General features: G+C 55.3%; 1 protein-coding gene across 1 annotated transcript in view; it reads right to left on the bottom strand.

Annotated features, from left to right (window-relative positions):
* Positions 1–835: 835 nt before the first annotated feature.
* The window catches only part of ZC3H3 (zinc finger CCCH-type containing 3), an 82,091-nt gene continuing 55,409 nt past the window's right edge, over positions 836–27,517 (bottom strand). The window contains exons 5-12 of the mRNA XM_069465908.1: positions 24,136–24,323; positions 18,182–18,224; positions 17,949–18,107; positions 17,802–17,871; positions 15,306–15,437; positions 3,598–3,782; positions 2,694–3,028; positions 836–923 (exon numbers count right to left, since the gene is read on the bottom strand). Of these exons, the coding sequence (XP_069322009.1) occupies positions 892–923; positions 2,694–3,028; positions 3,598–3,782; positions 15,306–15,437; positions 17,802–17,871; positions 17,949–18,107; positions 18,182–18,224; positions 24,136–24,323 (1,144 nt within the window). The 3' untranslated portion in view covers positions 836–891. The remainder of the gene's footprint in view (positions 924–2,693; positions 3,029–3,597; positions 3,783–15,305; positions 15,438–17,801; positions 17,872–17,948; positions 18,108–18,181; positions 18,225–24,135; positions 24,324–27,517) is intronic.

Genomic DNA, 27,517 nt, shown 5'->3' with positions numbered 1-27,517 from the left:
AGAAGGTGGACCCCCTGAGTGACCCTGTGCCTCTCGAGGCCTTGCCAACCGGCACGATCCTCAGCCAGGCCTCCCAGCTGGGCCGTCTGGGACTGGGCACCCTTATGGGGGAAGGTGGGAGCTTGGATGTGCGGCCCCCTCCTTCAAGCTGGGCTCTGGCTTGCTGCCATCTTGCCCCACCCCCAACCTGTGGCATCCGTGTCCACAGAGTGCCCCCTCTCACGCTTTCCCCTACCCCAGGTCACGCTGGCTCAGCCACAGGGAGAGGCTACCTTGGACCTTCTGAACCATCTCGGGGAGGCAGGAAAATGGGGCCTGATACTCCTGCCCAGAGGGGCTGTGCCTTCTGCCCAGCCGTCTCCTGTTTAGGTCCAGGGCCCCATTTAGGTCCAGGGCCCAGTGTGGTCAGGACAGGACAATCAGACACAGGACAGAACCTTTATTGCTGAACATAAAAAGCCCACCAGGGAGGCCTGGCTGGTGGCCGGTTCCCCGGGCAGAAGTCCTGGGTGGAGAGCACTAAGGGAGATGTGTCACACAGCCACCACCACACCCACAGCGGGGGGGCAGGCCTGGGGGTGAGCCCTGCCAGGCACCCTGAGGGGTAGGGGATGGGGGCAGGTCCTGCGTGGAAGCCCGAGGGCCCAGGGGCAGGGAGGAGAGGGGTGCAGGGGGTGGCTGGACAGCTGCCCAGCCCAAGGGGGAAGGACAAGGCCCCGGGAACACACTGGTCACGAAAGGCTGAGAGCCAGGTGGGCAGAGGAGAGCCCCTGTGGCCCTGGGCAGGTTAGGTGGCAGGTGGTCCCTCCTCTGGGGCGGAGTGGTGGGCAGAGCTTCCTTCCTCTCCGAGGACGAGGGTCTGAGGTAGGTGCGGGCTGGTCCCCGGGGCCCTCAAAGACGCGGTTTGATGTGCAGAGGCTTCCCTGCACAGAGAGGGCGAAAGTCAGGTGCCAGGCGACCCCAGCCCAGAGGAGCCTCCCCACCCCAAAGCTGGTCTGGGGCTCAGGATGGGAAGACTCCGTCAGCCCAGGCCTGCACAGTGGGCTGCAAAGACATGATGCGTCAGAAAGAGGGGAGAGCAGCTTCTGACAGGCTGTCAGCTTCTGGCCTCTGTGCTGCCTAGCCATGGTGGGCTTGGACCTCGGGGTTGAGGGGAAGGGGACTGAGTAGCAGCTGGGCGGGCTGGGGGCAGGGTCCCTGGTGGGAGCCACAACAGTCGGCAGGCTGAGCTATAGATACCAGGTGCGCGCAGGCACGCAGACACACTGCACGCTCACGCCTGGGAGCAAGGCTGCCCGCCGCACACAAGGTGGCCGTGCCGCACCATGCTGCGCCTTCAACGTGAAAAGCCGGGGTGCGTTTGAGCAGCTGGCTGTGCGGGGGCGGGAGCTGAGCAGAGACCCCCCTCCCATGCAAGGTGAGGCTGGCAGGGCCTGCCTGGAAGCAGGAGAGGTGAGAGGGAGAAGATCCTGTCAGGGGCTCCTGCCTGGGGAGTGCACACTGGTTGGGTGCCAGCACCTTACTCCCTCCCCATGAATGCTCCAGGCCACCCTCACGGGCACCCCGCATCCCACTGACCACACATGACTTTGTGTGGCTGCCCATGGCACGGCACTGTCCATGTGCCCCCTGCGAGCCCACCTCTCCTACAGTGGCCCCTCTTCAGGGCTGCTGACGCTGTTCACTTACTCAGGGCTGGGGCTCAGGTCTAGCAGGGCCCAGGCCTACAGATTGCACTGGCCTCTGCCCTGTCAGCCTCCACCTACAGTGGCCACTTCAGCAGGTGCAGCCACACTCCCTGTCTAGAGGCTGTGCCATGCCCACCTCCACCTGTCCCTCCAGCTCCCAGTCCTGGCCAGGCCACAGGAGGCCTCTGGAGCCTTTCCTGGGCCTCAGGCACCTGCACACAGGGCCCCTCAGCACCCTGCCTGCCTCCTCTGGCTCTGGAATTGGCTGCCAGGTTCCTGATGTAAAAAAAAAAAAACAGGTGGGAAGTAGCTGCCTCAGGCCCCACCTGCTCTCTCCACCCAAGAGGCCTCCTCAGAGGGAGGGAGCTGCTCAGTCCCAGGGGACAGGGGTCTGGCCAGGGCTTCGTGCCCTCCACGTGGAGGCTGTAAGCAGGAGGCGGCCCCTCCGAGGCAAGCGTTTGAGCGTGCTCAGCGGAGCTGTTAGAGAAGGCTGCAGCAAGCATCTTCCATTAACGTTACGACCGTGAAATATGACAATAAAATGATAGCCGTATGGTCGCAAATGTGCAGCCCGCCGAGCTGCGTGGGGTTTATCGTCACTCAAACGCGCGGAGAGCTGTAAAATGTTTACAGAAAGGGTCGTTTGCAGCCATAAAATCCTCTTTTCTCTCCTAAACAAGGCTGAGTGGAGCCATTTACCAAGCCCCAAATGTTCATCAGGGGAGAGGGAACATCTGTTCTCTCCAGGAGTGTGCAGTGATCTTCCAGAACAAATTAACAGAAATGGGTGCTTTCTAATTAAATCAGCCCTCGGCTGGGGTGGTCTGCTTGGGCGGCCACTGCCAGGCTCGGACCTCGGCTGGCCCTGTCCCGTGGGCCAGCAGGCGCACACACGGTGCCGGCTGCACTCATCTGGGCCCCACCCAGAGACTCTGACCAGATGGGTCCAAGGTGTGCATTTGAAATGACCCCTGTGCCTGAGCTGGGCTGGGCTGGGCTGCCTACCTGAGTCCTTAGTCGGGGGGTTCCTGGGGTTCCTGGCCCTGGTCTGGCCTCCTGGGCTCGGCGAGGACTGCAGGGAGATGAAGGAAGGCAGCTTGCAGAGGCTGCTGGAGCCTGTCACCGCCGCTGCTGAGGGGGCCTCCTCCTGGAGAGATGGCTCCTCCTGGTCCGAGGAGGAGGGGCAGGAGGGGGAGGGGGAGGGGGAGGCCTTTGATGACAAGGGAGAGGCTGAGGCTGACGCGGACACCCCTGGGGAGGAGGGTGGGGAGGCCAGGGCAGCAGCCACGGAGTGGGGGGAGCTGAGCGTCTGTCTGGTGGGCTGCTGGGCTGAGGGCTTCCTGCAGAGAAGGAAGGGAGCAGACGTGTGAGGGGAGCTGGCTGCTCAGGCAGGGCACTGTCCGATACCTGGCCCCTCCCCGCCACATCCTGCCCCAGTAGCCACCGGATATCACCATCTGGGGCAAAACTCGAGGTTCTAGGTCCAAGCTGGGCTCTCAGCCTGAGGACAGGCTGGTTACAGGCTTCCCACCTAAGGAGCTGGGGTCAAGGGAGCCCTGAGCCCTGCCCACACCTCCCAGGGCCTCAGCTTCCCTTCCTTGTGGGCTCCCAGGCCCACACAGCAGGTGAGCCTCACATGGGAACCCCCTGCCTCTCCCAGAGGCTGGGCTCCTTCCCCTCTCTGAGAAGCCGCCACCTTCTTCCGGGGATGCCTCTAGTCCAGCACTGGGGACCTGGGCTGGGGGCATCTTTAAAGGTCACCTGGTCCCCAACCTTGGGCCAGATTCCTTTTCAGGCCTGAAGCCCAAAGAGCTGGGGTGGGAGCTTATCCTAGAGGGTCCTGAATGTCCCCCAAGGCAGGGAGGGCCCACCCCCAGGCTCACAAACACAGCATAGACTGCTCTGTCACCTGGGCCCGTGACTGGCCGAGGCCCTGCTCCTGAGCGGGGCGTTGCTGGGCTCTGGAGTGCAGGGTACAGCCGCCTGCTGGCCGTGGCGTTTCTGGTTGCGGTGGAGCAGCTGGCACTGGGCACCACGGGGACACGTGCCCCTGCGGGCGAAGTCAGGGCACAGTAGTGTGTGCTTCTTCTTGCACTGAGGAGAGAAGGGGTTACAGCTGGGTGGGCCAGGTGGAGGCTTCCTGTTGGAAGGCTGAGACCACCAGGCCACAGGGGCTCTACCAGGGCCCTCACATCCCCACCCACCCACGAGATGCCCTCAGTGATCCATGGCCCTGGGAATGGACTGAGGACAGGGACTGGGCCGGCCTGGGCATTCCCAGAGCCTGGGCCCAGGCCACTGCCCAGGGCTCTGCCTGCCTGCTGCCTCTGCCAGACCCCAGCTGCCTATCCTGGCAGGCATGGAGGGAGCGCTGGGAGAGGTGGGTAGGGCTTGAGGCTTTGAGCTGGGCCGGGGGATGGGGTAGGTCGGCCAAGGCCGGGCCACACTGGGCCAGGGCTGGGCTGGCCACCGGATCCACAGCACCTGTCACGGCGCTAATTATACCCGTGGGGGGTGGGGCAACGCCAGCCGGCAGGTGCTCTGGGCAACGGTGCAGACTCAGCTTTGCCCACTCAGCCCATAGGGAAATACCAACCCTCTGCCAGGACCCAGTGGGACCCTCTTCTGGTCCCTGGAAGACCCAGGGAATGGGGTGCTTGGGGTCTGCCTTTCTCAGCCCTCCCCACCCCTTCCTGGGCTCAACTCTGCAGCCCTGCAGTGTGACCACCTCATGCCTAAGGCCTTTCTGGGGTGTCCCCTTCCCCCCTGCCACCCCTCTGCAGCTGGCTCAGGTAGACATGACTTGGAGAGGAGAGGCAGCTGCTTGGGGCATTCCACCTGCTCCTCATGCGGCCAGGCAGCCCCAAGGTGAGCCAGGACAAATTCCCTGCCAAACCCACCAAGAATCAAACTCAAAACCACCCTGGTGCCGGAGTGGCTACAGTGCTGCCTGCGTGTGGGGTGTGGACTAGCACAACCCAATGGAAATATGCGTCAATAGCCTTAAAACCACTTCTTCCCAGGCCCCCTAACCTCCCTGCCAGGAATTCTGTCCTCAATCTGGGGTCTCGGCCCTGCTCCCAGCACCCAGGACTGAGCCTGGCAGGAGGACCTCATTGGAGCACATGCCCACCCTTGTCAGCATGTAGGGGGCCATGCTGTGCGTCTGCTCAGAGCCCTGCATACCATGCCCACTCTGGCTCCCAAGCTGAAGGCAGCCTCAGGCCAGCGCTCCCTACCTCACTCATTCACTCATTCCTTCCTTGCACATGGAGCCGAGTCCCCTCTGCACCAGGCCTGGCCAGTGACACAGGGCCGTGAAACCCAGAGGCCCATCCTCAAGGAGCCTGCAGCTGGGAGAGACATGGTGGTCCTATGGCAGAGCCAGCCTACAGGTGCCTGCTTTAGGGACCTGGCGGGCAAGGCCTCCTGGAGAGCAAGGGTAGTTTGGGCAGGTAGAGGGGACAGGAGACACATGGCCACAGCCATGCCAGACAAGAAGAGACCTGCTGCCAACATGTGTGTCTGCATGGGGCCCTGTGAGCAAGCCGGGTGCACGAGGGCTCAAGGTTCATGAACAGGGCAGGACTGCAGGCGTTGCATGTGTCTCAGATCCACCAACAGCCCCAGACAAGAGTGGACACAGAGTGCCTGGCTGAGAGATGGCCAGAGGGCAGCCTGCACCTGTGCCCATCACACAGTGGCCACTGAATGCCTGAAACACAGCTGATGTCAAACTGAGGTGGCTCTGTAAGCGTAAGCCACATGCCGAAATTCAGACTTAGTAGGAACAGTGTAAAATATTGAATTTCTATTTTTCCTTAATTACATGTTGAAATTTTTGATAGACTGGGTTAAATAAAATATATTATTTCACTTGTCTTTGCTTTGTTTTTACTTTTTAAAGGTGGCTACCAGAAAAATTGAAATTACACATGTGGCTTACACACATTTCTACTTGACAGGGCTAGTCTGAATTAATCTTCCTCTTGCAAAGAACCAAAAATCTAGGATCAAATGTAAAGAATTTGCTAAAATCATGCAAGAGTTATGAAGAAAGTAAAATGATGGAGGAGAATGTACTAGGAAGTACATGGACATGAGGCAAATCTCAAATTTTGAAGAACTGAGATTTTCATCTCTTCATCTCATGTTCATTTTGCCTTCAGTGTTCACTGAAGAAAAACCAAAATCAGCCAAACAAAAACCCCAGAAAATCCTCCAACGATCTGGAAATATATCAACATTTACGGAATATAGCTAAGGTGGTGCTTAGAGAGAAATACATGGCCCTAGATGGCTTTTTGTTTTTTGTTTTGTTTTGTTTTGTTTTTGAGACAGAGTCTCACTCTCTTACCTGGGCTACAGTGACTGCCATGGCATCAGCCTAGCTCACAGCAACCTCGAACTCCTGGGCTCAAGCGATCCTCCTGCCTCAGCCTCCCGGGTAGCTGGGGGGACTACAGGCACGTGCCACCATGCCCGGCTAATTTTTTCTATTTTTAGTTGTTTGGCTAATTTCTTTCTATTTTTAGTAGAGACGGGGTCTTGCTCCTGCTCAGGCTGGTCTCGAACTCCTGAGCTCAAGCAATCCTCCCACCTTGGCCTCCTAGAGTGCTAGGATTACAGGCATGAGCCACCGCGCCCGGCCCTACCTTTTTGTTTTTTTAAGAGACAAGGTCTGGCTCTGTCACCCACGTTGGAGTGCAGTGATGTCATCATAGCTTATGGCAGCCTCAAACTCCTGGGCTCAAGGGATCCTCCCACCTCAGTCTCCCCCACCAAGTAACTGGGATTAACAAGCACGTACCACCATGCCTGGCTTTTTAAATTTTTTTGTAGAAATGGGTCTTGCTAGGTTGCCCAGGCTGGTCTTGATCTCCTGACCTTAAGAGGTCCTCCTGTCTCAGCCTCCCAGAGCAATTTTCTAAGGTTAAACTCGAAGAAATCAAGAAAACGTCTTCAATTTGGCAAAAATCATAAGTCTATAGATTCAAGAAGTTGAGCAAACCCCAAATAGGACAGACCAAACAAATCCACCCCAGCATACATCAGAGTGAAACTGGTCAAAGTTAAAGACAAAGAAATAATCGTCAAAGCAGCCAGAGAGAAATGAGATTTCACCTACAGGGGAAACATCCAAATGACAGTGGGTTTCTGACCAGACACCACAGAGGACAGAAAGTGGCATATTTTTTCAAGCTGAAAGGAAAGAACTGTCAGCCTGTAATCCTATATTTAGGAAATATCATTGAGGAATAAAGGCAAAGTCAACACATTCTCAGATGAAGGGAAACTAAAAGAATTTGTCATCAGCAGACCTACTCCAAAAAGTGGTTAAAGGAAGTTCTCTAAACAGAAAAGAAATAATAAAAGAAAAACCCTTGGAACAATAGGAAGGAGTAAAGAATAAGATAAGCAAAAATGTGGAAAAATATCCTAGACTTTACTTCTCTTCTTGAGTTTTCTAAATCATGTTTGAGAGTTGAAGGAAAAATCATACCCGTGTCTGCTGTGCTTCTAAAGCGTATAGAGGAAATGCTCGAGACAGGTATAAATGGGAGGGTAAAGGCAGGCAAGTTTCCTACGCTTCCTCATGGGGTAAAAGATCATGCCAGCACCTCTGGCAAGTTGTGAATATATAATATAATACCTACAGTAACCTCTAAAAAGCTAGTAGTCCCGCCTTATCCATGGTCTCGCTTTCCATAGTTTTGGTTACCTGCAGTCATCTGTGTTCTGAAATTATGAAATGGAATATTCCAGAAAGAATTCATAAGTTTCGAATTGAGTGCCATTCTGAGTAGTGTAATGAAATCTTGTGCTTTCCCGCTCTGTCCTGCCCTGATGTGAATCATCCCTTTTTCCAGAGTATCCATGCTGTACACACTACTCAGCTGTTACTCATTTAGTAGCCATCTCGTTTATCAGATTGACTCTTGTGGTATTGCAGTGCTTGTGTTCAAGTAACCCTTATTTTACTTAATAATGGCCCCCAAATGCAAGAGTAGTGGTGCTGGCAATTCAGATATGCTGAAGAGATGCTATAAAGTGCTTCCTTTAAATGAAAATGTGAAAGTTATCAACTTAAAGAAAGAAAAAATGGTATGCTGCAGTTGCTAAGACCTACATTAAGAACAAATCTATCTGTGAAATTGTGAAGGATAAATAAATTTGTGCTAGTTTTGCTGTCCCACTTCAAACTGTAAAAGTTAGGGCCACAGTGAATGATAAGTGTTTAGTTAAGATAAAAAAGGCATTAAACTTGTAGGTGGAAGACATGACAGAAACATGTTCTAATTGATAGCAACTGGGTTCCAAACTATCCATAGTTTCAGGCATCCACTGGGAGTCCTGGAATGTATCCCCTGCAGATAAGGGGGACCACTGTATAAAGATCTATACTGAAGAACACTATAAATAAATCAAAATAAAATTCTAAAAAATGTTCAAGTAACCCACAGGAACGCAAGAAAATAAAAAAGAAAACCTAAAGGGAAAAAAGACCAGAAAGAACTAACAGAAAACAAAAAATCAAATGGCAGACTTAAGCCCTACTATATCAATAACTACACTAAATGTAAATGGCCTAAATACACCAATTAAAAGACAGAGATTGGCTATCTGCTTTCTACAAGAAAGTCATTTCTAATATGATGCATAGGTAAATTAAAAGTAAAAAGAGAGAAAAAAAATATATCATGCAAACTTGACCCAAACAAAACAGGAGTGGCTATATTAACATCAGACAAAGAAGACTTCAGAGCAAAGAACATTATTAGAGACAGACAGGGACATTACATAATAATAAAAGGGTCAATCTACAAGAAGATATAGCAATTCTAAATGTTTATGCACCAAACAGAAGAGCTGTAAAATGTGTGAAATAAAACTAATAGACATGAAAGGAGAAATAGACAAATCCACAATTACAGTTAGAGACTTCAACACACCTCTCTCAACAACTGAAAACTAAACAGAAAGTTAGCAAGGATATAGAACTCCCAACACTTTAGCAAAATTATCAGACATTTATAGAACATTCTACCTAACAACAGTGGAATATACATTCTTTCCAAGTGCCCAAGATAGACCATATCCTGGGCCATAAAACAAACCTCAAGAAACTTAAAAGAATTAAAATCATACAGAGTGTATTCTTTGCTATGATGGGGTCAAACAAAAATGAATGACAGAAAGATAACAGGACAATCTCCAGACACTGGAAACTAAACAACACATTTCTAAATAACCCATAGGTTAAAAAAAAAAAAAAAAGTCTCCAGGGAAATTTAAAAACCAGAAATGAATGAAAACATGACATCTCAAAATTTGTGGGACACAGCTAACTAAATTCATACATTATAAAAAAGGAATCAAATTCAAATCAACAATCTAAAAACTTCAAGAACCTAGAGGGGAAAAAAAGAACAAAATAAATCCAAAGCAAGCAGAAAAAAAGAAAGAATAAGAGCAGAAAGCAATGAAACTGAAAACAGAAAAACAATAGAGAAAAATCAGTGAAACAAAAAAATGGTTCTTTGAAAAGATCAATAAAATCAACAAACCTCTAGTAAAACAGACAATGAATAAAAAGAAAAGTCACAAATTTCCAAGAACAGGAATGAAATTTCTAATATCATTATAGACCCTGAAGACATCAAAAGGATAATTAGGAAATATTTCAAACAATTCTACACACATAAATTTGACAACTTAGGTGAAATGGACCAATTCCTAGAAATACACAATTCACCAAAACTGACTGAAGACGAACAGAAAATCTGACTAGACCTATACATATTAAGGAGACTGAATCGGTAATCAAAAACCTCCCAGGAAAGAAACGCCCAAGACCAGATGGCTTCACTGGTGAATTCTGCTAAAATATTTAAAGAAGAATACCAGTTCTTCTCTAACTCTTCTAAAAACTTGAAGAAAAGGAAACATTTTCTCAATATATGAGGCCAGCATTACCTTGATAGCAAAACCAGAGAAAGACACTACAAGAAAAGGAAATGACAGATCAATATCCTTTATGAATACAGATGTAAACATTCTCAACAAAATACTTGAAAAACAAATTCAGCAGCATATGAAAAGGATTATACATTGCAACCAAATAGAATTTATTCCCAGAAAGCAAGGATGGTTTAACATACAAAAATCAATCAATACAACTGATTGTGATTCAATATGGTCAATGTTATTAGTTGATCACCTTAAATAGAACAAAGGAAAAAAAACTATAAGATCACCTCAATCGATGTAGAAAAAAATTTGACAAAATTCAACACCCTTTCATGATAATACCCAATAAATTCGGGATAGAAGGGAATTTCCTCAACACGATGAACACCATACATGAAAACCTCACAGCTATCATTATATTTGATGATGAAAATGAAGGCATTTTCTTCTAAGATGAGGAACAAGACAGGGGTACTCACTTTTGCCACTTCCATTCAACATAGTACTAGAAGTTCTAGCCAGAGCAACTAGGCAAGAAGAAGAAGAAATAAAAGGCATCCAAATTGAAAATGAAGAAGTAAAACTATCTCCGTTTGCAGATGGCATGATCTTATATGTAGAAAACCCTAAAGAAGCCACAAAAGGGCCGGGCGCGGTGGCTCACGCCTGTAATCCTAGCACTCTGGGAGGCCGAGGCGGGTGGATTGCTCAAGGTCAGGAGTTCGAGACCAGCCTGAGCGAGACCCCGTCTCTACTAAAAATGGAAAGACATTATATGGACAACTAAAAATCTATATAGAAAAAATTAGCCGGGCATAGTGGCGCATGCCTGTAGTCCCAGCTACTCGGGAGGCTGAGGCAATAGGATCGCTTAAGCCGAGGAGTCTGAGGTTGCTGTGAGCTAAGCTGACGCCACGGCACTCACTCTAGCCTGGGCAACAAAGTGAGACTCTGTCTCAACAAAAAAAAAAAAAAAAGAAGCCACAAAAGATTTGTTAGAATTAATACATGAATTAAACAACAAGGGGTGGGGAGGATATAGAGAAACTGGAACCCTGTGCACTGCTGGTGGGAATATATTATGAAATGGTGCAGCCACTATGGAAAACAATTTGGCTGTTTCTCAAAAAACTAAATATAGAATTACCATATAATCCAGCAATCTCACTCCTAGGTATTTACCCAAGGGAAGTGAACAGATACTTGTATGTCAATGTTCACTGCAGCATTATTCACAGTAGCCAAAAGGTGGAAACAACCCACATGTCCATCCACAGATGAGTGGATAAACAAAATGTGGATACACACACAATGGCATATTATTTAGCCATAAAAAAGGAATGAAATTCTGATACATGCTACAATATACATGAACCCTGACAACATTATGCTAAGTGAAAGAAACCAGACACAAAAGGACAAACATCGTATGATTCCACTTATATGAAATGTCTAGAACAGGCAAATTCATCAAGACAAGTAGACTGTGACTGCCAGGTAGGGGAGTGGAGAGATACTGCTGAATGTCTACAGTGTTTCTGTTGGGGATGATGAGAAAGTTTTGGAAATAGATAGTGGTGATGGTTGCACAATAATGTGAACGTAACTAACACCACTGAAGTGTATACTTAAAAATGGTTGAAATGGCAAATTTTGTGTTATATATATTTTACCACAATTTTAAAAAATTAATAATGTAGTATACCGAAACCCATTGAATTGTACACTTAAATGAGTGAATTGTATCTCAGTAAAGCTGAGACAGCCAAAACAGATACTAACAAGTGCTGGTGATGAGAATTACCCCTGACCCAGCGATTCTACTCCTACCCAAGAGGAAAAAAGACTTGTACACAGAAGTTCACAGTAGCATTAGTCACAATGGCCCCAAACTGGAAACAACCCAAATGTCCATCCACTGATGAACAGATAAATAAACGTGGTGACCACACAGTGGGTTTACTCAACAGTGAAAATGAATGAAGTGCTGGCATAACTGTAACATGCATGGATCTCAAAAACATTGTGCTAAACCAAAGAAGCCAAAAGACAGCTGCGTGTTGTATGAATCCATTCACATGAAATGCCCAGGAAAGAAACGTACAGAGATAGAAGGAAGAGCAGTATTGCCTGGGGGGATGGTGAGAGGAAGGGTGGCTGGGATTGACTACAGAGAGTTGAGGGAATTTGGGGAGTGATGGAAATATTCTAAAACTGCACTGTGATGTGCTTGTACAACTTTGTCAATTTACTAAAAACCAATGACTCATACACCTACAATGGATAAATTGTATGGCATGTAAATTGTACCTCAATAAAGCTGTTTATTTCTCTTTTTTCCCTTTCTGTTTTTTTAAGACAAGGGTCTGGCTCTATCGCCCAGGCTGGAGTGCAATGGCGTCATCATGGCTCACTGCAGCCTTCAACTCCTGGGCTCGAGCCATCCTCCTGCCTCCACCTCACACAGTGCTGGGACTACAGGTGTGAGCCATGACCTCTGGTCTATTTATTTCCTTTTAAGTGGCACCACAAATCAGAGGGTTAGAATGTAGCTGGGGGGGGGACACTACATGAAAAAAAATTAAGTGAGGTCCTACCTCCCACAATGTTCAAGTAAATAACAGCTAACTCCACTAACACTTAGGGAGCCTTCCCCACAGCTGCGAATTCCCACACTGACCCTTTTAATCACCGCCATCCCCCTATGAGGTAGGTAGTAACATTATCCCAATTTTACATAAAAGGAAACTGAGGCCTAGAGGATGAAGTTACTTGTGTAGGGTCACAGCTGCAGGTGGCAGGGACAGGTTGGACTGAGGTCAGTCCCCTCACCCACAGCTGCCACTTGAGCCATCAGCAGTGGACGCAGACGCTCTCTGTGACTGTGGATGGAGACTGATCCTAAAGAAGACCCACAGGGTGAAAAATGGAAGAACTCCACCCGTAAGAGATGAAGGATTTGGCATAAGGAGGGGGAGATGGACAGGGAGACACTGTTTGTGACCAAAACCAAGAAAGGTGCTGTCCAGAGGACACAAGAAGCTTCTGCCAGCCACGGGTGAAAGCAGGGGCAGAGGCGGCCACTGCAAGGGGGAATCCCTGGTGACTCAGCTCATACTGGGAGCTGAAACCTAAGACTCAACCAGGGTCCTCCCTCTTGGGCAGCAACATGTGCAGGCGGGCGGGGCGGGCTGGCCAGGATGGGGCACCACCCAGCAAAGCAGTCAGCAGAGGCCCATGGCACAGAGCTGGGGATGGGGTGTGTCGAGCAGTAAGTGCCCCCCGCACATGCACGTGTGCATACACACACAGATGTACCCCAACTCTGTGCATGCGGGCTGGCAGCAGTGACACCTCAGCTGCCCTAAGCACACGCAGTGCTCAGACCCTGAGTTTTAAACATGCCCAGGAGGAACCAGGGCTCCCTGGAGGAGAGGCTGTTCTAGGGCTGGATCATCTCGTTGTGCTAAAAAGCAAGGAAGTGCTCAAAAAATGTTGGGGTGCATCACAAGGAACAGGAGCCAGCTGCAAGGGCCTCCCACTGCCCACATCTGGGGGCAATGTGAGCATTAAACTAAAAAGCGGTAGTAGTGGATGACAGTCCATGGGATAAATAGGCTCCGAGTGCGCACTGGCAGAAACACATGGGGTGGATACATGGCGGAACGGCTTGTAAAAGCAGGAGCCACAGTGGAACCAGCACTCGCCAGACAAGCAGCATCAGTGGCTGTCAGGGCTCATGGGTGCAGGTGGGGTTTTCCAGAGTCTCAAAGAAACTCCCTACAAATACATGTCCACGGGGAAGAGGACCAGACCAATGGAGGAGCTGAGCTGACATCAGCTTCACCAAGAGAGCAGGCGAGCCCAGTCAGCACCCTGAGTAGAAGAGGAAAAACACAACGCCAGGTCCGCGACATTCTTGTCAACCTATGAGAACACAGCAGAGCCCCTAAGGTGAGGGGCACCACACAAACCAGGACCTGTATGCCTCAATCTGTCCGGGAGTCCAGGAGGGACTGGAGGGCTGCTCCCGAGGCGACGGGACTGGGCTGTCCGGGGGAGGCTGACCTCTGAGCCCCCAAAGGGGGAAGGAGCGGAGATTTACTCCCAGCCTAAATTATTCACAAGAAAAGGGAACGCGCCTCTTTAACAAGCCATCGCCTTATGAAGCAAGGTTAACAATTTCACTTGATTCAGTGGAATATTATAAACTCTCTGGGGCCCATTTGAGGACTTCTACTTCAGGCGCAAGGTGACGACTCAGCACTTTTTATATTATTTAGAGAATAAAATTAACCCTCACAGGCCCAGGCTGCTGCCTCTCCTCCCGCTGGATCTGGCCGGCTCAGCGCTTTCCCATATATAATTACAAGCTGCTATCCATCACGCGGAGCCGCAGCGCGGACACACCAAAGGCACGCAGTAAGCACTTCCACTAATAGAAGCAGGACTTAAATATCGCTTTGATATTTTCATTGAAATTGGAACATTTTACAATAATCAGCCATGGCCTCTGCGGCCCCCCACCCCTGCCAGGCCCCAGGGCGCCGAGCCCACTTGTCCAGCCCTTGGCCTTGCGGCAGGAGGAGCTGGGGGCTAGTTCCAGGTACCCACTGTCTCCTGTCCTCCCCGGAAGGGGGTATGGGCCACACCGGTGGGGTGGACAGGCCCAGGGAAGGGGCACACTGGAAGAGCTCAACCAACTAACTGTAGAGAGCTATGCACTGGGAGGGAGGCCCCCCCCAGACTGCAGGCCCCGGGGCAGGCCCACCTGGCTGAATCTTGTGGGGGGTGAAGGAGTCTGCTCATTGTGCCAGGGACTGAAGAGAGCTCTCCAGAGCCCTCAGCCCAGGGCCACACTCTCCCTCACGGCCTCCTACAGCCTAAACCAGGAGCCCCAGGGCAGGTGGGGGGTAGGGGATGAGAGGCCCTGGCACCTCCAGAGCAGCCTATCCTGCCGGCCTGCACCACGGGGGTGGGGAGTCCTTTGTGATGCCAGGAGGGTGGGTGACTAAAAGGGAAGCCCTGTCTGCCTGGCCATCGGGAATTCCCCACGACAGCCCTCCCAGCTACGAGTGCCTCAGTGAGATGAGCAGCAACTGCCATGCAGGGAGAAGGAAACCCAGTCACCCAGCGAGCCTGGGGGTGACTCTCCAATCAGCTCCCCAGTCCCCACTGGGTGCCCTGCAGTAAGCTCCAGCCCCAGCTCACCCCAGCCTCTCTGCCGCTGCTCAAGACACCCGTGGCTCTGCCCTCTGACCCAGGCAGGTGTGAGCACCCCATTCACCTCCTGCCTTCCAGGGGATGCTGCTGGCCCCTCCTACCTACGGCCCTGACCTCCTACATCCCTTCACCCCACTGCCTCCCTCAGCAATAGCCACCCCCCACCACACAGGGCCTGGTCCTGCTGCACCTGGGGGATCTGAGTCCTCTGGGCCTCACTTTCCTGAGGCTCAAACTGCACCCTGCGCTGGTGCTGTGTGACCCTGGGCAAGTCACTGAACCTCTCTGAGTCATCTGTGAGGTGGATGTGATGACAGTGACTACCTCACACAGGCCACCATGGAAGATGCTGAGCAGTGTTTAAAAGGACAACCAGGCTGAGGAAGTACCCGGCCCACCCGCACCCCACCTCGGCCCCCTCACCTTAGCGCCCAGGGGGCAGTAGCCTTTGAGGAAATCATTGCAGACTTCGGCCTTCCGGGACACATAGACGTGGCTATAGGGACAGTTGCTGTTGCTGCAGATCCCCTTCAGGAAGTAGGAGCACACGGGCATCTGGGGGAGGGGTGGGTGGTGAGGACCAGCAGACCTGCCCCCATGGCCGCACTCCCCAGCCCACCTTCTGGGTCCACACCTCAGTTTACAAGGAAGAACACCAGGATTCAGCAGCCTGTCAAGGCCCCATGGCCAGGTGATAGCACACAGACTAGGGCTGGAGACCCTTATTCGGCCCTGCCCGGGGGTAAGTGGACACAGCGTGCCTGCCAGCAGGAGCTGAGGGGCAGAGGGCCGCCTGCTTAGAGGTTGGAGCCCGGCTCGCCCAAGTGACCAGCACATCTGCCCTCGCTCTGTCCGGGTGAGCATTCAGGGCAGCTGTGCCCAGGCTCAGGTATGCTGTCCCCCAAATCTCTCTCCTGCTCTGAGCCTGCACAGCGTCCAGGGCTGGGGGTGGGCAAGATGTCAACTAGAGTCTCCACTACTAGCCCGTGGCCTAGGCTGCCCTCAGAGCCCCTCTGGGGCTCTGTGTCTTGGGGGAGGGCAGTCTGTGGACCTGGACATCCAGCAGAGGGCTCTGTAGACCTGACTCCTGGGCTCTGGGTGGGCAGGGAGTCACCCTGGAGCAGGCCTGGGTTGGCACTGTGAAGGACCAGTGGCGGGAGGGCCCAGGGGAGGCCTGGCTGGGGACAGGGAGCAGGCAGCCTGGGGCACACCCTGCCTGGTGTGGGCGGGCAGGTCTGGGCAGGGTGTGTGGCCGCTGGCCACAGTCACTGCTTGTTATCACCATCTGTGCTGGGAGAAGGAAATGTAACTCACCTCCTCTCAGTTGGGGGAAACTGAGGCCTGGGAGACAGAGGCCGGGACTGGGGCGGTGTCACTGTCCTGCCTCAGCCTGGAGCCCACACAGAGCCCCTCCTCATGCTGGGTCAGACGTCCAGGAGAGCCGCTGTGGCCCAGTCTGCCCACTTCACCCCCCGACATCGCTAGAGGAGCCCTGGGTAGTCCTGGGCAGCAGAGGCTTTAAAACCTCACTTTCCATGGGGAGGGGAGAGGAACCTGTCTGAGGCTGAGGAGGAGGAAGAAACCCAGAGAGCCAGCCCAGGTGAGCCATGAGCTGAGACAGGGAAGGAGGGAGAAAGCAAAGAAACAAAGGGTGATTTAACGAGCAAGAGTTTATTTTTAATTGTCTTTTAACTGCAGCCGCAGAGGGGAGAGGGGCTGGGGGCCTGTTTGGGGCTGGCGGTGGTGGGCTGTAGACAATTCCCTTAATGTGGTTTTTGATATAGAGCCCAAATTAGCTCTAATAAAAAGGGATAATAAAGCCAACTCTCACACCAAACGCAGCCCCTCCTGGCTGCCAGAGTGGGCCGTTATCAAGAGGAAACTGCATTCTCATTTCAATTAACCTTGTTTGCACCCCACCACGTCCATACAAATAACAATAACATTAATTCAGGGCACTGGTGCGGGGCGTCCACATTAGACAGCTTGGAATGTGCACCGGCTTTGGAGCTGGGAGCTAATGAACCCGAAACTCGACGTGAATTTCCAAATTGCTCACAACAGAGTTTCGAAGCTCTATTAGGGAGAAAAATGCTGATTCTTTTCAAGTTCCTCAAGGGGAAAAGCTGTTGTAGCAGCAGCGTGTGGCTCCCCATGCTGCCTCCCTCACCTCGGAAGCCTCTCACCCGCTTGCCTCGGCCCCTCCCTGGCCCAGGTGCTGCGGCCACACCCAGTGAACAGGGTCTGGACATTCCCATGGGCCAGTGGATGGGCCTTGGGCATGGGACACCACGTGGGGTCTCCAGCCCCCAGGCTCCATGTGCCCCGGACAGCACTGACCCCTGACCTCAGAGCTCTCACAGTGAGAAAACCTGGGCCCTGGTGGCAGGCACCCTCTTCCCTGCACAGGACTGCCTGCTGCCTGCGGCTCTGCCAAATCCCAGCATTGGTATTGGGGGTGGGGTTGGCGCTGCTGTGGCCATGAGCCCTGCCATGGCTCTCCTCCTGCCCCTCCCTCCTCCCAGGGGACCCCCCACCCAGCACCCTCACACACAGCCCCCCTGGCCAATCCCAGCCTTAAGGGGCAGGTAAGGCCCTGGCCCTGGGCATGTGGTGGCGGGTGGAAGGGAGTCTGGCTTCACTGGGGGGGGATCTGACAAGGCTGGGTGCTGCCTTGTGCCAGGAGGACAGGGAAGGGGACCCTGTGGGCAGTGTGTGGTGCTGTTGGTGCTGCTTCCAGCTGGGGTAGGAGGTAGCTGAGCAGTCACTCTACCATGGGGACGATGGTGTTGCGCCAGCTGCTTATGTCAAGGGCAGAGGTCTGTGGGTCCCAAGCCCAGGGAGAACTGGGGCACCATCTGCATGGAGACAGGCAGCTGAGGCTCAGGGAAGCGGGCCTGGGGAGCAGGGCATACTCACCTTCTCCTTGGACACGTGGTGGGAGAAGGGGCAGGTCCCATCCGTCTTCTTGCATGTGCCCCGGAGGAACCTGGGCACCAGAAGAGGGTTTGAGGGGGGCTGGTGGGAGACCCAGGGCTGCCCCTGTGCAAACTCCCAGGCCCTCACCTGGTACACACGGCCACCTTCTCGGGGTCGTGGATGTAGGGGCAGTGCTCACCGCGATTGCACCTGCCAAAGCGGTTATAGTACATGCAGTACTCCTTCTTCTTCTCCTTTTTCTGCCGCGCCTGCCGGATGATGGCCAGGCTGCGCTGGACAGCCCGGCTGAGGACAGGGCAGAGGTGTGTGAGCCTGAGGGGGAGCAGGGGGCCCCCCAACTTCCCCACCCAAGGAAGTACCTGGCCAGGGAACGGCTACAGCTGCTTGCAGGGTCCAACCGGCCTGTTGGGGAGAAAGGCCCAGATCACATCAGGCCACAGCCAGGCCCGCATTCCCTGCCCACTCCTCCAGGAAACTGCCCAGAGGCCCCCCCGCCAAGGTGGGCCAGATGCCCTCCTTGGCCCTGCCAGGCCCCTCTTCAGACACAGCACTGAAGGTAGGGAGTGCTGGGCCCTGTGTCTGGCTCCTCTCGAGGGCAGGGCTCCTGTGGGTGCCCTCAGAGCCAGCACAACCAGGCGGCACCACGGAGGAAATAGACTCCTTGCATGAGAGCTCAGGTCTGATGCTCCTGCCTGTCCCTGATGCTTCCTGCCAGCCTGGTTCCCCAAGGCCATGCTGGGTGCTGGCTGGACCTTGCACCCACTGGCTTCCTGCTCCCTCTGAGTGCACACACTAACAGCCAGGCAGCCCCTGGGGCAGGTCCTTGGGCTGAGCCAGTGACTGGCCTGGGGACATTTTTCCAGGCTCTCCCTCAGCCCTGGCCACCCAGAGGCTGCCATGCAAAGGGTATGGCTGCAGAGGGCAGCGGGGGTGGGGGGGGTAGGGAGGCACCTCCCTCTGCCAGAGCCCAAACTGGGACCTGAGCAGGACCTGAGGGGTTGCCTAGACAGTCCACAAGCCACACATATGACTTGACCTTGTAGGAACAAGAATGGTTTTTACATTTTTGAAGGCAGATCTTGTGGGGGTATCTGCGCACTGTGACCTGAGGCCTCAGGCTGTGTCCTGGGATGAGGATGAGCAGCCCCAAGGCCCTGGGCCGGCCCTGGTGGATCCTGGCAGGTACGTGTTGCTTAAAATTTTAGAAGTGCCTCGTCAGACATTTCTCAAAACTCTAAGCAGGGAGACCACCCCAGACGTTCTGCGATCACAAACTATGGCGTACAAGAGGATGGGGGACAGGAGGGGAGAGGGATGCTGGGCTGGGCGTGGCTAGGCCTGTGAGAATCCCAAGAGCCAAGGTGGGGCTGGGGTAGGGGAGGGAGGAGGCCGCCTGCAGGAGGAGGCCCAGTCCAATTACACAGCCCTCATCTGCCTTTTAGAGACCCAAAGTCACCCCCAGGGTCACAGGTGGCAGGGCTGGGTGTGAGCCTACTGAGGATGGCTTTCCCAGGTTCCTCAAATGCACACATGACCCTTCCCAGACCAGATCCAATTTCCTGTGGGCAACTGCTGAAACAGATACATGGCAAGAGGCAGAAGTGACATCACTTAGAAATTCTGGGGACCTGAGGTAGTGACAAAGCCATCCAGGTTTAAAAAGGGATGTTCCAAAGTCACCTGGACCCAGATAGCTGGTCCCTGCTCCTTGGCCTCCAGAGCAGCCCCTTCTCACACCTCCAGAGCAGCCTTTACCAGAGATAGACCAGTGGCTCCCCAAGGCCATCTCCTGCTTGGCCCCTTCTCTCCAGGATCCGACCTAGACCCTGCCTTTTGTGCTCTTTGTGCCCTGCAAGCTGGAACCTCCTCCCTCTGCCTCCAGCTTCCTGGGCTCAGCTGGGTTAGGGGTGCCAGCTGTGCGCTTGGCCCTCAGGGATGCTGGGCCCAGCCAAAGACCCTGAGCTGCAGGATGGGGGCTGGGATACTGGGCTGCTGGAGCCACATGGGGCCCCAATGGCCGTGGCTGCCCCCTACTCTCGGTCGCCATCTCGCGTCTCAAAAGGGCTGAGGGGCAGGACCCCCAGTGGGAGAGAGCTCTGTGACCAGGCAGCCCAGGCCGGTGGCAGGGGTATAAGCAGGCGCTGCAAATGGGGGACAAAGGCAAAGGGAGGATGGTGAGGGGGCTCAGGGTGCAGGGAGGGGACTCAGGGCACAGGGTCAGCAAGGTGGACTCAGGGCGCATGGGTGGCAAGGTGCTTAGGGCAGCTTCTGTCCCCGGGCTGGGACACCTGTCGGCAAGGCGCCAGTGGAGCCCCGTCCAGGTGGCAGGGACGCACCCTCACACCTGCCAGCCTGCATGGCAAGGACAAAACGTGCACAGCCTGTCAGTGAGCACTGGTCCCAGACTGTCACCCAGGCTGCCGTGACACTGTGGCGCCATCTGCTCCCAGCCAGGGACACGCTGACGTCACTGCCTGCCTGTCAGGAACCGAGGGGGGGTCTATTCCCTTTCACTGTTTGCTCTTTAGAAAAAATACCAGTGTGGGGCTCACAGTAGGAGTTTTGACAAGAATAGGAGGCACCCTTTCAAATGCTTTGCAGTGTTAAAAAATGCACATAAAGTAGCTGGCTTGAAAAGAGGCAGGGGCTGCTGAGAGGTGCTAAAAAGTTCAACTCCATAACCCTCGGCAACCTTGAGAGCAGAAGGTGCCGAGCATTCTAGAGAACTTTCACTTCCTGGGATCTTCCCAAAATAGATGCTGGTTCCTTCCAGCCCCACCCCCACTGAGTGCAGGCTCCCAGGGGGGCCCTCTGGGGTCACAGCTGCCTTAGCGCCCCAGCCCTTGTTCTGGCCAGAGCCAATTGGACGTCAGTTGCCTGGCCCCGAGACTGTGTCTGAGGTGGGCAAGGATGAGCTCAGGCAGCCAGACCCCAACGCCACTAGGCAGGGCTGGGCTGGCCCTTTCCCAGGCTGTCGGAGGAGGTGCTGCACCAAGTCCTGACCTGCTCAGCTGAAAGCCCACCAGGGCCTCCAGGGCATGCCAGGCACATGGAAGCTGGGCCCTTGGGAAGACTGAAGCAGACCCCCAGGGAGAGGCCTCCCCAACAGCACCGAGGGAGGGGTGGGCAGGCCACAGATGGGAAGAGGAGGCACAGAGGCCCCGCTTGCCGGGGAACACATGGCAGCTGGTCAGTACAGCGAGGAGGCCACAGCCCACATCTGCCTCACATGGGCCTGGGGGCTTTGGGGTTGCCTGGAGCCGGCTCTGGCAGGCAGGCTCAGAGCACAGCCCCCTGCAGGCACCACCAGGCTCTTGGTGGCCACAGCACAGGCCAGGCCCAGCAGAAGAAAGTAGGGAGGGATCCTAGGGTTGGGCCCTTTGGGAGGTAGGGGCTTAGTTTCAGGGAATCAGGAAAGCCAACAACTGATGTTGCTGCTGTCCCTGAGGGCCCCGGGAGAGGAGCAAAGAGAGGAAGTAAAGCCCCTGCCCCTCCCAAGGAGGGCTGCACTTTCTTGATGAAGTCAAATTTTTGCTGATACTGGGGGAGGAGATTTATTTCTTTAATTATTATTCATCAAAGTGGACCGGTCAGCAGCATCCCACAGCTGGGAGCAATCTACCTTCCTCATTGCAAGGCAGGGCCACAGGGGGCCAGGCAGCAAGGCCCTCACCTGCTAACTCACAGGATGGGTGAGTGGGTGCAGCCCCCACGGCCCCTGCCTAAGGAGGAGAGTGTGGAGCCCCAGGACTGTCTCACAGTCAACACCAAGGCTGGCTGGTGGACATGGGCAGCTGTAGCCAGCCTTGCTTGGTAGCAGGCTGGCCTCCCCACCCGCCCTGGCACCTCTGGGCACTGGGTCCTCCTCACTTGCACAGCTGAGGCTTAACCGAGGGGGCTCTGGGTTGCTGCCAGGACAGGGGTGTGACACGCCCCAGAAGGGCAGTGGTGGAGTGGGACTGACTCTTAGCCAGCTCTGGGGCAAGGGAAGGGCTGGGACGGATTGTCCACAGTGTAGTGACGTCAGGGGCTCTGTGCCCGCCTGGCTCTGCCGTGTGCAAACGGGAAGACGAGATTCTGCAGGGCTCAGCACTTGGCACAGAGGGGAGCAGGGAGCGGCACGGAAGCCTCCCAGGGAGGAGTGTGACTGCCCCACCCTCCCCCTATGCTCTGCCATCTTCCAGGCAGCAGCCCAGGCACTCTGGAGCTCAGACCAGGGCCATTCCAGTGGAGGGCACCATCTGAGGACCACCACCCGCCAAGTGGCACCACAGCCATGTCTCCAGGACACCAGGGTCCAGCATCCAGGACATGCCCTGCAGGAGCTGGGGCAGTGAGTGGGTGCGCGCTGTCTGTGGGCAGTGAAATGCCCTGACACAAGCTTCATATTCGTTACTTGTGGCCTCCTGGTATCATCGCTGGCTCTCAGCTTCACACCTCCCTGCACTGGGACTGCACAGGCTGCCTGTCTGCCAGGATGGGCAGTTGTGGGTTGGGCACCCTCACTGGGCCCCACCAGGGCTCTGCCTGGCAGCTCAACCCACTGCCTCTGGGGCCAGAGAGGAAGGCCGGAGCTGAGAAGCCAAGGCCTCCCCAGGCCTCAGGTCCTGCCTGTGGGGTCAGCCTGGGCTGGGGGCACACTCACAACAAGGCTGGGCTTGCCCTATGCCAAGGAGGCCAGGGGACAGTGGGACCAGCGGGTATGACCCACAAAGAGGCCACCTCATGGCCTTGTCATAGGGGCCAACCCTGATGTCCCTGCAGAGTAGCTGCTGCTGGCTCTCTGTAAGCCCACTCAGCTGCACACCAGGCCCTGTGGCCCTGTCTACTGCCACACGGCTGCCCAGCCTGCGGCCCGCCTTGTCAGGGGACGGGCTCAGCAGTGGGCCGCAGGCTGGGAGAGGGGATACCCCTGCCCAAGACCCCCACCCTCTGTAGTGCCAACTGCTGTGTGTGGGGCCCCATGGGCTACCAAGCTCTGGGCTCAGAGGTGACCAGCATGAGCCCTACCGGGTGAAGGGAGGACCTATTCCCCAGCCCAGCGGTCCCCAACATCTTTGGCACCAAGGACTGGTTTCATGGAAGACAATAGTTCCACAGGCCATGGCGGTGCGGGGTGGGGGGGCGGGGGCAGGGAGGCGGAGCTCAGGCGGTGATGCCAGAGATGGACAGTGGCTGTAAATACAGATAAAGCTTTGCTCACTGGCCCACCGCTCACCTTCTACTACTGTGTGCCCCCACCCGCCACCATCTCCACCAAGTTTCATGGAAGACAATTTTTTCCACATATTGGGGGTGGGGGGCAGCAGAGCTCTGTGTCCCGGTTCCTAACAGGCTATGGACCATTACTAGTCTTTGGCCTAGAGGTTGGGGACCATGGCCCCAGCCCCAGGAGATCGAGCAGCCAGTCCCTCGAGGCATGGATGGGAAACTGAGGCACACAGGGTCAGGCAGAATAGGGATGCTTCTCTTTGGGAACCATGTTCCCTCTGTGTCCTGCCTGGAAAATGGCAGCTCAGAAGCCCCTTGATCCCAAAGACAGGGCCTGGAAGCACAGTGGGTAGGGTAGCCAGTAGGACTGGCTTCTGGGGGGCACGGCTCGCCTGCCTCTGACCCCACAGACCCTGCCATTGGCACCCACTTCCTGCCAGGCTGGGCCTCTGGTAGGTGGCGGCTGGCGCAACGGGCCACTGCAACCCCATACAGCTTGCAATCTTGCCTTTTTTTGATGGACAAGGAAGGGGGTAAAATCGGACTGAAACCAAAATATTTTTCTAGTTAATTTGTACAATAAGCGAATCCAAAGCGTTTCCTTCTCCTCAGCCTGTTTCCCTGGGCCGTGAGGGCACGAGGTGGCGGTGGCGGCTGCCTCCAGACGCAGTTGGTGAGGCGTCACCAATGCGATTACAGGGCGCCGTGGCCCCAGGTGTTCACTCACCCGGGCGTGTTTGCCATACCTGGCTCATCCTTTGTCCAAGAGCAAAACACAGACACTGTGCACAGCCCCCCACTGAAAGTCAGGGGCCTCTCAGCCCAGCGAGAGGCGGACGCCGCTGTGAGCCCCTTCCCAGGGGATGGCAGAGGCTGTAGGGCCTCCTGAGGCCCTCCCTGCTCCGGCGGCCCTGGTGGGCCTTGGGAGGGACAGCTACCAAGGCTCCGAATGTAGCGAAGAGTAAAATTAATTCCCAGGCTGGGATGTGACCCACTTGGGAAGCGCTTTTGTGGATCGGCTCCCTGGGAGCACCTAGCCTGGAGGAGCCATGAGATGTCAGGAGTTGGAGGGGCCCAGCCTGTGGTGCTCATCACCCCTCACCTGTGCGGAGGAGGGGCCTGCTGCCCCCATCACTGGGCCGGCTGCAGGTCTTGGAGAGCTTGTTGGCAGACACCTTGTAGAGGACCCCTCCGATGCAGCGGTAGCCTTTGTTCAACCACCGAGGGGAGCCTGGCTGTGCTTTCCCTCCCCCAGTGGTAGCTGGACGCAGACGGTTCAGCACCAGGGACCTGCAGGGACAGGAAACGCCATCAGACATGGCCCCAGGATGGACTGGAGCTCTGGCAGTCAGTGCCGGGGCCATGCCGAGGCCCAGGCTCTGACTGGGACAGAGCAGAACCCACTGCCTGAGATACCCTGCAGCAGGGAGACCACAGGCCATCAACCCAGCCGCCCAGAGACCTCTGCCCCCTGCTCCTCCCTGCCCCGCAGGGACAGTTCTATGGCATTTGCCAGGGAATGCAGAACCCCTCCAACCAGGCTGGAGGCTTGCGAGTCCCCAGAGGGCCCCGGGGAGGGGACAGCTTCTTCTTCCAACATGCACACGTCCCCCTCCCTTGGGCATCATCACCCCTGGGCCCTGCCCACCTGGCTGGGCACAGCTGGGCAAGGTTCCCTGGGGCTGCAGTGTGGTGGGGAGGCCACCAAGAAGTCTATATTTTGATGAGAAGTGCAGAGCAGGGCCCTGGCCCTTGGCAACTGCCTTAAGGCAGCCCTTGAATCTATGCCAAGGCTGGCAGCCACCTCTGCAGCACATGCCACCCTGAATAGCAGACAACACAGGGTCAGCAGGCTGTGCTGCCCATCCCCTTTGCCTAACACTCAGAGAGCCCTGCACTGAGAGCAGGCAGGGGACAGCCACTCAGACCCCCAACCAGGCCCCTGCTAGGGAAACGCCACAGTAGCATCAAGGTCCGGGGCCAAAGAGGCCTGAAAGAGTCCCTGAGATTATCAGAACCAGTGACCCTGGCCAGAAAAGCAGACCTGAGCCGATGGGCCTTGAGCCCAGGTGGCCGCCTGACCCCTCCTGTCCCCCCTGCCCCTACCCCCCGCCCCTGGTAGGACCTGAGCCCCATCCTGCCAGACACCCACAGGCCCCAGGGAAGCCCAAGGGCTGAGTGAGTGGGGAGCAGGCCCTGAGCCACCTGCCGCCCGACAGCTCCCTGCCGCGCCTCCACTGTCTCCTGGGCAGGCTGCCCTCAGACCTCCACAGTGGGTGGGTCTCCTCTGCCAGGGCACAATTCAGCAGTTATTTGCTTACCAAATTGAGCTTAATTCCTCATTAGCGTAGACTCTGCTCACACTGCTATGACCATTGAGTGTACACATTGTGCCCGTGGGCACATCTGGGCAGATGAAGGCTGGGTTGTTTTTTTGTTTGTTTTTTTTTTTTTGAGACAGAGTCTCACTCTGTTGCCCAGGCTAGAGTGCTGTGGCATCAGCCTAGCGCACAGCAACCTCAAACTCCTGGGCTTAAGCAATCCTTCTGCCTCAGCCTCCCGAGTAGCTGGGACTACAGGCATGCGCCACCATGCCTGGCTAATTTTTTCTATATATTTTTAGTTGTCCAACTAATTTCTTTCTATTTTTTTAGTAGAGATGGGGTCTCGCTCTTGCTCAGGCTGGTCTCGAACTCCTGAGCTCAAACGATCCACCCGCCTCAGCCTCCCAGGGTGCTGGGATTACAGGCGTGAGCCACTGGCTGGGCTGTTTTTAGCAGAACCCCGAGGATACAGCAGCCCTCACCACCAGCAGCAGCTCGTGGGCTGGCAGAGGGAGCAGTTCAAATAGGAGGTGAGGATGGCCGGCCAAGGCTGTGCCCCTCCTTCCTGGGTCCTCCCTTGTGCGCATGGCCTACAGCCCACCCAAGCCCGAGACACAGGCCCGTCCTCTGGGAGCACACCGTACCCGATCCTGCCTGCAGCTGCAGGAGATCATTTCCCAGCTGGGGCGTGTGCCCCTCAGACCCAGGTCTGTCGAATACACAGAGGTGGGGCCTGGCTTGGTTGGCTGGCTGGATGGGGCAGGCCACAGGTGCCACTGGGGTGTAGTCACCAGGAAGGGAGGTGCCAGGGGTCAAGCAGTCCTGCCCTGGGCTCAGCCGCCATCTCTACCATTCAGCATCGTGGCCCCTCTGGGCCTTGGTCTCTCCATCTGCAAGCAGCGGCCATTCTCACCAGCCCATGGCCTCTGAGGACCCATTAGAAAGATAATGGGAGCAGAGCCAGCCAGGCGCTTGGGACCGAAGCTGCGGTGTAAGTACAAACACAACTCGGGAAGCACTTAACCCAGTTTCCCTTAATTAAAATTCAAGTTCACAAACACCAATCTTGGAGAGAAAGAGCCCACCGAGGGGCCTCACTGGGCTGCGAGATCTGCCTGGCCCCTACTTCCCACCCATCCTGGCTGCGTCCGACAGGCTCAGCTGCCCCCACCACAAGGCACCATCTGGGCAGGAGGGACCTCCAGGCTCTTGTCAGACCTTGGGACCCTGGTGTGGCCTGCCCTGGCCTCAGGGCACCTGCCCTGTACCTTCAATGTGCACTGGGGCCAGTCCAAGCCTGAGGGACAGGGCCCTACGACTGTCCCCCTCTGGACCCTCACCACCCACAGGGCAGCTGCCCCTTCCTCCAACAGCCAGGGCTGGTGCACTGTTGGGAGGGGGAGAGAGCTGGTGGCTGGGGGACACCCTCATACCACAGCATAGGCCACTTGCTGAGCCTCTGCCCATAATACCACTGGGCAGGAGTCCTTGCCTCTGGGAGCCCCCACCTGGGGCCCATGCAGGCATTGCCTCCAGCAGGCTTTTGTGAGGGTGGCACCATTCCTACATGTCCTACCCTCCAGCCACAGCACAGGCCACCATGAAGCAGGAGGGACAGGCAGGCAACCGGACCCATGCCCAACTCTCCTCCTAGGCCTGGCTTCAGGATGCCTTGGGAAGGTGGGAGGGAGGGATGCCCCAGGAGCCCAGCCCCGCGAGAACTCACCTGTGGGAATATGCCCCTGACTGAGGTTCAAACGGGGACAGCCCACCATCTCCTCATCTGTGCCCTTTTCCCCAGGAGCCCCAGAGGGCTGACATGAGCGGTGTCATGGCCGAGCAGTGAGAGCTGCAGCACCTGCTCCCTCCCCCGGGACAGCCCAGAGGGCAAAGCCACAGGACTAAAGCAGCATGATGCAGCTGTGGAAAGAGTTGGCCAGGCCCAGGGAAGGGCCCAGTGGAGGCAGAGACCTGCAGGGCCTCCAGGGGGCAGGAGGGGTGGGAAGCTTCCAGGATGGCCGAGTTCCAGGCACAAGGGCACCATCCCTGTCCCATGAGGTCCTGCAGCCCCTTGGCTCTGCACAGAGGAGCCTCAGTTTGGCGCTGCTAATGGGCACATCCCAGGAGCAAAGAGCCAGCCATGGGCTCAGGGTCGGGTGC

This window comes from Eulemur rufifrons, chromosome 3 (assembly GCF_041146395.1).
Source record: "Eulemur rufifrons isolate Redbay chromosome 3, OSU_ERuf_1, whole genome shotgun sequence".
Lineage (NCBI taxonomy): Eukaryota > Metazoa > Chordata > Mammalia > Primates > Lemuridae > Eulemur > Eulemur rufifrons.
The sequence above is the reverse complement of the archived record's forward strand: the minus strand, read 5'-3'. Positions and strand labels throughout refer to the sequence as shown.